The 10,367-nt window shown below is 43.7% G+C and overlaps 1 protein-coding gene across 7 annotated transcripts; it reads right to left on the bottom strand.

The window, feature by feature from the left end:
• Window positions 1–5,069: 5,069 nt before the first annotated feature.
• On the bottom strand, window positions 5,070–8,168 carry LOC147881382 (putative LRR receptor-like serine/threonine-protein kinase At3g47570). Of its 7 annotated transcripts, none has more exons than XM_087369937.1 (5): window positions 7,838–8,155; window positions 7,685–7,748; window positions 6,802–7,243; window positions 5,687–6,698; window positions 5,070–5,546 (listed from the first exon to the last, which is right to left on the bottom strand). In XM_087369937.1, the coding sequence occupies exons 1-3, from the start codon at window positions 8,018–8,020 to the stop codon at window positions 7,032–7,034; spliced, it is 459 nt and encodes a 152-aa protein (XP_087226063.1). In that variant the 5' UTR covers window positions 8,021–8,155; the 3' UTR covers window positions 5,070–5,546; window positions 5,687–6,698; window positions 6,802–7,031. The 7 variants fall into 7 exon arrangements, 6 of the variants coding, with proteins under 6 accessions (XP_087226063.1, XP_087226068.1, XP_087226067.1 ...); XM_087369942.1 differs by lacking the exon at window positions 5,070–5,546 and having other exon boundaries at window positions 5,629–6,698; window positions 6,802–6,953; window positions 7,110–7,243; window positions 7,838–8,168; XM_087369941.1 differs by lacking the exon at window positions 5,070–5,546 and having other exon boundaries at window positions 5,629–6,698; window positions 6,875–6,953; window positions 7,110–7,243; window positions 7,838–8,167.
• Window positions 8,169–10,367: the final 2,199 nt, after the last annotated feature.

Genomic DNA, 10,367 nt, shown 5'->3' with positions numbered 1-10,367 from the left:
CCAATAACCTGTGCAATCATGTACTGGCCCCTTTTGAATTACAACAACCATCTGAAGATGATTCCTAGGGCACTCCATGGAATCCACCCTTGTGTCAGTATTAACAACCATGCACCTGAAAGATTCCAAGCACTCCATGTGAAGGTCTCTGACTCCTCGTCAACCCACCTCTCAATGTCAAACATCATCACTATGGTTCTTAGCTTGGCATATTTGATCTCAGTAACACATGGAGATGTCACCAAGAACAATCTTCGATTACCACATTAGCTTTGTCTTTTGTGTCACCCTATGAATCTGAGTCGGACTCCTCCTTTTTCTAATCCGCCTTCTTCTTTCTGCAATCCTTTACAAATGGCCTTGTCATGTCGCAATAGCAACACTTCTTCAACTTCCTCTCCTTGGAAGTGTCCTCGTCATCTCCAAAGTCATCCTTCTTGGGCTTGCCACCATTAGGCTTGCCCTTTCCTTTGCCAGTGTTTTCCCTTGCCAGCAATGCCTTGTCATCATTGTCGTTGTTGTAGAGCTTCTTCTAGCTTCATCATGGAGCAGTAATGGACCCAACTTCTCAAAAGTCAGAGGTTTGGTCCTCTTTCCTGTTGTCACATAAGTAACGAAGCTTTTAAAACTCCGTGGTAATCTTCTCAGTACCATCAAGGCCAAATGGCACCAGTCCACCTTCAGACCAACCGATGTTAGTTGATCCCTCACCACTTTGACCTTCTTCAAGTGGTTATGTACCGAACCTCCTTCATCAATATCTAAGTTATAGAGCTAATGTTGAAGAAGCAAGATCCGTGATGTGTTATCTATCTTGTACAAATCCTTCAGAATGACCCACACCTCTACTGACATGTCGGCCATCTGCCGTACTCCCTATGATCAATGCCAAGGCATGGGAATCTCTATCTTCAAGATCCTCTCCATCTACTGGTATGAGTATCCTCCCATTGTTGTCCATCACATCCTCCGACTTCACCTCAGCTCCCGTTGTGAATTTCCACAATTTCCGAGCCACAAAATGACTCTGAATCTTCACCTTCAAGATATGATAATTTGTCCATCCAGTTTCCCAAACTCTCCAAAATGACTATGAATCTTCACCTTCCAAACAGGATAATTTGTCCCATCCAGTTTCATAGACTCTTCAAAGTTAGGAATGGTGATAGGATAATTTATCCCATCCAGTTTCCCAGACTCTCCAAAGTTAGAAATATGGGGGAGGGGGAAGGGAGAGAAGGGACTGAAGAAGCTTCTGACATCTCTATTGTTAAACCACATAGCAAAATTGAACAAACTCAACCTTCTTTAGATCAAAACTTCGTATGCACCTAGCTGAACCTGAGTCACCCTCCTTCTTGCAAGGGCATTGTCCTCTAGTTGTTGAAGTCGATTCCCAAGAGCTTCTGAATCAAGGTCGTCCTTCACAACAAGGTCCCTACCTCAGGCTCCCACACTTGTAAGCCTCCTACTTTTGCTGGAACAGCCTGCAAACCCTAAAAAACAAAAATGGAACAGCTCTAAATCTGCTCGCGTGCAAGACATCTCTTGGAAAACGTGTCAAACCAATAGGTTGTGGAGAGACTAAATGTTGAAAATCAACACAAGAAGCTACAAAATAGGGGTGAAATGAGAGCGATGCTGTGACATGCTGTCTCTACATTCGCGAGCAGCCCTGTTGATGCTAGAGAGAGTCCACCACCCGCCTACCAGGCGGAGGCCGTCGCAGCCACAGAGGTCGTTGCCGTTCTACTTGCTTCTTCTGTAGTGAATGGCCTTGTCGGCGAATCATAAACACCATGCACGGGATCCGGTGCTTTCAGCGTCAATGAGGCGTTCTCTGCGATTTCCTTTCTCTGGCCGAGAAAGGAGGAGCTCGAATCGGAGAGCAGAACCGAGGAGAAACAACAGAAATCCGATGAAATACAACGGGAGATCAACAAATGTAGAGCTCAAATCGGATGAAATGCCAATGATCGAAGATGAGGAGCAACAATCCGATGAAATACAGCAGGAGATGAAGAGATGAGGAGCAGAAATCCGATGAAATATAGCAGGAGCTCAAGAGATGCAGAGCTGAAATCGACGGAATGCCGAAATGCCAATGATGTGATGAAAAACAACAGGAGATCAAACGATGACGAATGCAAAATTCAAATTCCGACGCTTAAAAGAAGCCTCCATCCATCCTCGCACCTCTTTCTTCTCCTTGAATCGTCAAAAATGTTTGATCATTTTCTACTTCATCTCTTCTTTAGCTCTGATTTTTTCTCCCTTGGCTTTCATGGCTTCTTCTTGCAGATCAACACCTCCTCCTTCCCTTGATCAACAAGGGGGCAGCGGAGCTTCAACAACGTTCTCTTCTGATCACCAAGGGAGCAGCGAAGCAAGGAGGAGGAGGGAGTGGCAGAGGAAGAGGACCACGTAGATCAGCGGAGAGAACCTATTGAATCTAAGAAATCATGCATGAACAAAGAAACCCAAGTAGGAGATGAATCAAAACATTAATGAAACGTTGAACTCCCCATTTCCATCACAGATTTGAAATGCCATGAGAGAATTCTAATGTTAAGACTCTAAATCGTTGACACGTGGCAGCTCCCCTCTCCTCCATCCTCCCTTTTTTTTTCCTTGTCCCCTGGTTAATAGGTTAAAGATAAGTCCCATAGTGACATGTGGCACTCACACATGACTCTTGTATAGATATCTCTAATGGATTGTACAAGAATCTACCGAAGATATTAGTATCCAAATGGCATCTCATTTGTCTTCAATTCAAGGTGATAAAGTAGGGGCATAGGCATACATAACATGCATTGTAGACTTCTAATTAATAGATCTATTGATATATCCTACCATATAGCTACGCTAATTTGAAGCTAATTTTAGTCGATTGTAGAGTTAAGGGGGGCGGGGGGGGCGCCGACTGGAGTTTGTGGGGGAAAATCAATAATCTCACACAATAACTAGTACCAGATCTCCTAATACTACACACCAATGCATCACAGCAACACACTCCTTGGCTATGATATCTCCAACACCCTCCTTCAGAGCAAAGAGTGTGAGACCCAACACACAGAGTAGACCGATCCCCCCTCCACCACAATACTACAAAGAGCAAGTCCAACTATCCAACACCTCTCTTGTGATAATGACTTCTCAGTCAGCTTGCAACCAGCAAGGGCAAACCATCACTCGTCAGGCATCACTCTGAATACATCTTTTGCTACTGGCCTCAAGTAGGCTCATCCTGGTACAAGCACGTCTCCTTGTTAACCAACCCTTAGGGAAGTGCCACTCCTTGACAAATTGAAAGCTAGTGCAAGCACAAAGCATCTCTTCTGCTTGATGTACTTCTCTCCAACCGTTTCGCTGAGTAATAAAGCAAATGCTCATCGTGTTTTCTTTGGGAGGGCTTGGGACCAATATATGTAGATCTCAATTTGTTTTAATTCCCTCTTGCTTCATTTGCTACTTCTCCATGGCTGCGTCAAGGATCTAGGCTGGCTTTTACATGTGCACAGGCCTTCAACTTTTACAAGCTTCTCCAACATCATCATGGCTGGCGACTGGTTGTGTCAAGGGTCTAGGCTGTCACGGAGCAAAAGGTATCTCACATATGTGGCTGGACTGCAAGTTGCTAATGCAGGAACACGTGCACAGGCCTTCAACTTCTACAAGCTTCTCCAAGATCTTCATCGCCGGTGACTGGTACGTCAAGGGTCTGGGCTGTCATGGAGCACAAGATCTCTCTCAAGAAAAGGCATACGTGACTGGAATGAAGGCTGCTAATGCAGCAGCTTCTTATTTGGGCCTGGATAGGCATACCCTTCAAGTAGGCGTGGAACAAAATGAGCCTTATATTGCAGCTGCTAAATTAGTGGCCAGGAAATTTGTGTCAATTCCCTATCGCTTCGTTGCTTTGGCTAAGATTGTTGACAGCAGTGTGCTGTGTTTCAAGGGGGTTGTAACTCTGTTTGGTCCAGGAACACATGAACAAGCCTTCAACTGGTGACTGGTTGTGTCAAAGGGTCCAGGCTCTCACGGAGCAAAAGGTCTCTCTCAAGAAAAGGCATATGTGACTGGACTACAGGCTGCTAATGCAAGGCATACCCTTGAGTAGAGGTGGAACAAAATGAGCCTCATATTGTAGCTACTAAATTAGTGGCCAGGGACTACAGTCTATAGGCTCACAGAGCTGGACTTTACCTTTTCTGTAACAATGATCAGTATCTGGATAAAACATGTGTCTCATAGGCGAGTTATTCTTCACAATTTTTGTAAAGAAAGAAACTGTCATTGCTTTGACTGGCAAGGTATGCTTAGAACATCACTGCTGCAAGATTATACTCGTCGATTCATACAAGTTGTTCAATTGCTCAACATAATTCTCTTTGAGAATAAATATGAGGGGTGAAACCCTTTCAGCTCAGAGAAAATCATATAAAATGGAGAAACAATAAGGGATAATATCTTTACTTAGCGCTAGCAGACAGGATAGGGAGGACATCACAACACAGGGTAATGATGAGGTGGACACCAATGCTGGTCTTAACCTTTTTGATGACTAGTGAGCACCTTCCATCACACTAGAAGGTGTTTCATTTATTCATGGACATTGTTTTTTGGTGCTACTTTGAGGCTTCATTTCATTTTGGAACTTTACCATTTTGTGTTCTCCTAAAATGTGATTATGAGTGCATGAAACATAGAACACGTATGACTATTTATTCTTTTAAATATACCATTTTAGGGTTAATTCCTTTTTATTTTTTGGGGGGGCAGGGGACGGGCTGGTGGGCAGCGACCGCCAGGAGGGTGGAGGAGGGTGGGGGTAGGGGGGGATGCAAGGGAGGAGGGTGGTGAGAGGGGAGGTGGAGGGGATTGAAAGGGGGGAGGGCACGAGGAGGGGCACAGAGGGGGAGGCAGGGCTCGAGGAGGGGCACGGAGGAGGAGAGGGCGGGCAGGCGGGCGCTGCGTGGCCACCGCCGCCACTAAGCTGACGTAAAGGTTGGCAGGTTGCTGAGTGGCACTGCTGGGCGGTGGCTTTAAACTATTAAGAACTTGTAAAGAGTATGATGTCTAAGCTTCTTGCCAATGCAAAAGATTTAAAGTGTATGTGCGAGATTGAGTTCTGTAAAGAAAGTTTTTTCTCGGAAGTCCCTTTGTATCACACCTCACACCCCTTTTGCAAATACGCCCAATAGTATATCCTTATAACTTGTCCTTGTAAATTCTGTTGGCCCTTCTTATGCTGGCAGCGAAATGTTTACAGCTTCTCACAGTTCTGCAAATACATCATGTAGCTTCTTATTATCAAATTTCTTTCCATTCCCCTAACCAAGAGACCCTCTTCATCCAAAGGACATCCTCCTCCATAGCCCCCCTAACAGCTCTCTCTCTCTCTCTCTCTCTCTCTCTCTCTCTCTCTCTCTCACACACACACACATACATATAAAAGGAAGCTTGAAACCGGTTGGCGAACTAAAGTTTCGACTCTCCTCTTAAACAAAAGAGAAGCCTCTTTCGGATCAGCCATTCATCACCTACATTCAATCCCAAAAATTCAAACGAGGGCGTCAACTAAGGCTCAAGGGGAGCACAGAAGGCAGAAGCAAACAACAGTTATGGTTGCACTTCAATGCAGAAAACAGTGCAACAAATGCATGAAAAACAGACAGCTTACAAGGTGTAAAGGAGCATCGGTCCCCTTTCTCTTGCATCTTCCAAATTGCTTGCTTCAAGCCCTGCTGTTGCCGGTTCCTCTCTATGTCTGTCACTTCTCTCCCTTGCTTGTGTGCATTTGGGAATAAGACTCTACATGCTAGTTGCTCGAGCGGACCATGGATCTAATGAGCCTTTGTGCCCTGCCTTGGAACTTACTAGTAGAGAGCACTGCTAGTGCTTGTACATGCTGCATATACACTGTACCACTGCCTGAAGATTGCCTGAGACCAATTCCCAATCATCCAAGCACTACCTGAGAGCACTCTACAGAACTGCTAGTGCTTATAAACGCTGCACACACTGTTCCACTGCCTCAAGCTTGCCTGAGACCAATTCCCCATGATTCAAGCGCTACCTGAGAGCACTAAACAGAAAGCTAGCAAAAGAATGACACTCAACGACTAGAGCTGGCTCTCTCACAGGAGTACAAGAAAGAGAGAACACGAGTCATGCACTCCACAGAGACAAGAAAAAGAGAAGAATAAGGGAGCAGCCGATTTCGTGAGATACAGTTTGTTTATTGTGCTCGTCGAGGGAGGCCACTATTCATGTCATCTTCCATCCCTTTCAAATGCCCTTACTCTCCTCAGTCCTTTAACCTTCCCCAATGTACATATATTCTGCGTATTCACCTTCAAACAAATACAGAATACGTGAAAGCATGGAACCATTAAAATGCACCCCCCGAGGTGGCACGGTCACATAATACTCTCTTTGCATCATAAATATGAGAAGTTTCTTTAAACCCTCATACTTTAAACCATCATAAAGTGAACCAAAAAAAAAAAGATCATGATGGTTGATGAAGTTTGCATTTACAACAGCTTTATTTTTTCTCCCATGATTAGGTGAATTAGTAATTACATAAACTGAATCATGTTGTATATGGTAAGTTTACGTAGACATTGGAAATATCATGATTGGATCCATTCTCCCATGCTTGGTCAAGAGCAAGCAAGCAAAACCACCAACTGCACACAACAATGACATTGTAAATTTGTTAAGTGCATAAAGGAAACATATACTTTCTTGATTTCTTGAAAGAGGAACATGGAAGCGATAAAAGAGGTGCACCAATGTCATTCGTCATTTGAAAGAACCACATGGAAGAGGCCTCCCATATTGACATGGACATCACTCTGATCACCTTGCAAAATTTGTGGGAGAGCTTGTCGAGGATACGTTCAACAAGTTTGGATACTCTCAAAAACTTACATTGCAAAGATCTGTAAATAACCGTGAGATGTCAAGCATGGTAGGTGGATTAGCAGGTAGATCTTGAGTATACAAGAGACCCAAATGTGCTACGAGTAAGGTGACTTCCGTAGAGAGCTCTGGGTATTGAAAATAGCGAGCACATTGTGTGGATGGGCTGACCATACCCAAGACACAAGACTATAATGCTCCTCTAGTATTTGATGGCCAGGTGTCCTTTTTTCGATTAGGACATTGAGCATGAGTACTTCAAAACTGTAAACATCTCCGTTGGAAGAAGGGTCTGGTTCGTATCCATACTCTGTCAGAATGCAAGCTAAAAGATGTTAAATGAGAGGATGCTATTTTGGCAACGAAAAACAAGAGAATATAAATCATTGCCTCAAAAAGACAAGACAGACTCCAGGCCTGACGTTGTGTGATGCGAGTGAAGCAGGAACCAAGGAGAGTAGCAAGCGACTTGCGTGTAGATAGAAAGGAAAGAAGAAATTACAAACAACTACTCTCCCGAATACAAGAAGCTCGAGTTCCCACTGGTGCCACAATGCGACAATCTTCCTCTCATTCGACTGAGAGAACATAGAAAATCATCGGAAACTCACCGCTAGGAGGACGAAAAGACCAAAGGCTTGTCGTGAATGTAAGGAGGCTGATATTAATGGGATATTTGCTCGTTCACTCAACTCAAAATGTTCATGTACTACTAAGCGACTTAGAGATTTGCATCGACGCTCGAACTTGCCTTTCAAAATGCGTGCTTCCAAAAATCTTGCATCCAGGAGTGTGTTCTCAGGCTTGATGTCACACTGCACAAGGAAACGAGCTCTCAGACGATGGCCTTCACGTCCAAGATGAAGTAACATCCCAAGACTCTCACCACTTTTCTATGCCTCACCTTCCCAAATATCCCAACGTTTCTTTTGAAGCTACCCTTCCCTTCTTTGCCCTCCTCATCGCAGAGCAACAAGAGTTTTGATATCATCACCACCTCCACTCCTCCAACGATATGAAGAGCCCATTCCCTTTTTCGAGCATTGCTCCAATCATTGCCTACAAAATAGAGCTCCAACACGTACATTGGATGGAACCAATTTGCTTCCTGCAAATTACTCCTATTTTGTAATCACATCAATGCTTGGTTTTAGGCTAAAAAATGGGAGTAATCTTCACGAAGCAAATTGCTCCATGCACGAGTCTCCCATTTTATAGCCTAAAACCAAGCATTGAGCTTGTTGATCACGAAGCAAATTGCTCCATGCATGAGTCTCCCATTTTATAGCCTAAAACCAAGCATCGAGATCACGAAGCAAATTGCTCCATGCACGAGTCTTCCAGAGCAATTTGCTTCGTGAAGATTACTCCCATTTCGTAGCCGAAAGAGAACAATGCTTGGTTTTAGGCTATAAAATGGGAGACTCGTGCATGGAGCAATTTGCTTCGTGAAGATTACTCCCATTTTGTAGCCTAAAACCAAGCATTGATGTGAGTGGAAGTCTAAATCTATAGTAGAGCCACTAGATGAAGGTAAAATGATCTTGACATGCTCATGATTTATTTTGTGATGCGTTATTGTACGATGCACCCTCATAACTCCATGGAGTATTTTGCTCCCAAAGGTCATGTCCCCCTTAAAGATACAGCTACTATAGGCCAAAGACGTGAGTGCCAAATTTCTAATGTAGGCAAGAAAACTAGCAATAATGTAACATGATCATGATTTGTGACTATTGGATATAAAGTGGGTAGCATCGCGAGTGGGTAGCATTGCTAATAGGTAAAACTTTGAATCTTTTTCTATGATTGTGGAAAATACCATGATACAATATCATTGTGGAAAACTTTTGAATATGGAGATGTATTGGCCACCTTATCATTGACTTTTGATCTACACAGGTCCAAGCATGATGAAAGTGGATGTCACTTTCAGTCTTTTTGCACCAAGGTAGCATTATGAAAGTGGAGCTCACTTTTAGACTTTTGTGAGCAAGAAAGAGCAAAAAAAATGTTGTAGATATGATATAGTAAACCATTATTGTGCACATCTCAATTGTTGCTTTTATACCCCCTTCCTTGCTTGAATTTTGCAAAGGCCTTAGGACCTAATGCACTTACCAAAAAAAGAAACTCTACATAAAATATGCACTCAAGGATAAGAATATGTTTGCTCATAGATTTCTCGTACCTAGCTACTAGCTAGTACTAACTATTTAGTAGTTTTGGTGAATTTAAATCATTATGTATGTATGGTTGTGAATATTATGGATTAAAACCCATTCTTTCCTATGTTTTACGGTTATATATTTTTTGGTGCAACCTCTAGGGCATGCAAACCTTGGCCTTGGTTGAAAAATGCTTTTGGTCTCTTAGAGCATTTATATGTATATATATCTGTAAGAAAACAATACAACGTCTGTGCTCAACAGATAATAGGATCTCGTACGCAAGAGAGAAAACAGATAGTATGGAGAATCAAAATTTTGATTACTGTAAAACTGATACAATAGATGGCGCTGCCTCCCAGCCATGCGCTCCTATGAAAGAAGCTTCGATGGCGTGCTGGAAACAATAGAGGACCGAGGCTGGATGCTAAGGAATCAGGGTTGTTGTAGCCAGTGATGAAATGGGCTTCACAGGCTTGCTCTTATATACCCACCACTAGTAGTCGGTTAGACCCAATTGGGTGACTGACCCAGTCCACCCAAAATGACCGTGACAAAACATGTGTGGCTCAGGATCTATGGAGCACTCTAAGGTGGAAATTCCTCCTGGATTGCAAGTTATGGCTTGTCGAAGTTTCTGTGAAGAAGAGGGGGCCTTGTTGATGTGGCACAGGGATTCACATGTTGAATTCCATATTGTGCTTAGGTGGCACTGTGCCATGTGGCAATCTTTAAACCCAACTTGGTTATCCCAAGGTTTACACAAATCTTACCATGGTTCAACTAACCCAGGCAGTTGAACCTAACCATACTTAGCTTAACTACACTTATCTACCACGTGTCTCTCTTTTTTTTTTAAATTTGTTGCCACGTGTCCTAAGGTCTATACCTTAGGATAAGAAGCTTTGAAACTTCTGTGCGCAGAGCCGTAAGGCTAGTCGATCGATGGAGCTTGGAGGTCGAGGTGGGGAATCGGCGTTGAAGAAGGCCAGCCGGATTTGAGATGCTACAGAGCTGCTGAGTCCTTTAGGCTTCAGGAGCAACAATAGGGTGAGGCGTTGCAGGCCGGTAGGAAGCGGAGCACCCGCTTGGTGTCATAGAGCCTTTGAAGGTCATTGGAGAAGCTTCATCAAAGGAGGCTTGGAGACTGGTTGCTGTAGGATCGCTTCTCCGCTGTGGTTTGTTGATGGAGGCGGGTGGTTGTTGTTGCGTTGAAGAATTTGCTCGTTGTAAGGAGGCCCGTCTCAGCTGTCGTAGCTGCTATTT

This window comes from Dipteris shenzhenensis, chromosome 31 (assembly GCF_047967505.1).
Source record: "Dipteris shenzhenensis isolate YYH24624 ecotype China chromosome 31, Dip_SZ_1.0, whole genome shotgun sequence".
Classification (NCBI taxonomy): Eukaryota; Viridiplantae; Streptophyta; class Polypodiopsida; order Gleicheniales; family Dipteridaceae; genus Dipteris; species Dipteris shenzhenensis.
This window is presented reverse-complemented; position numbering and strand designations above follow the sequence as displayed.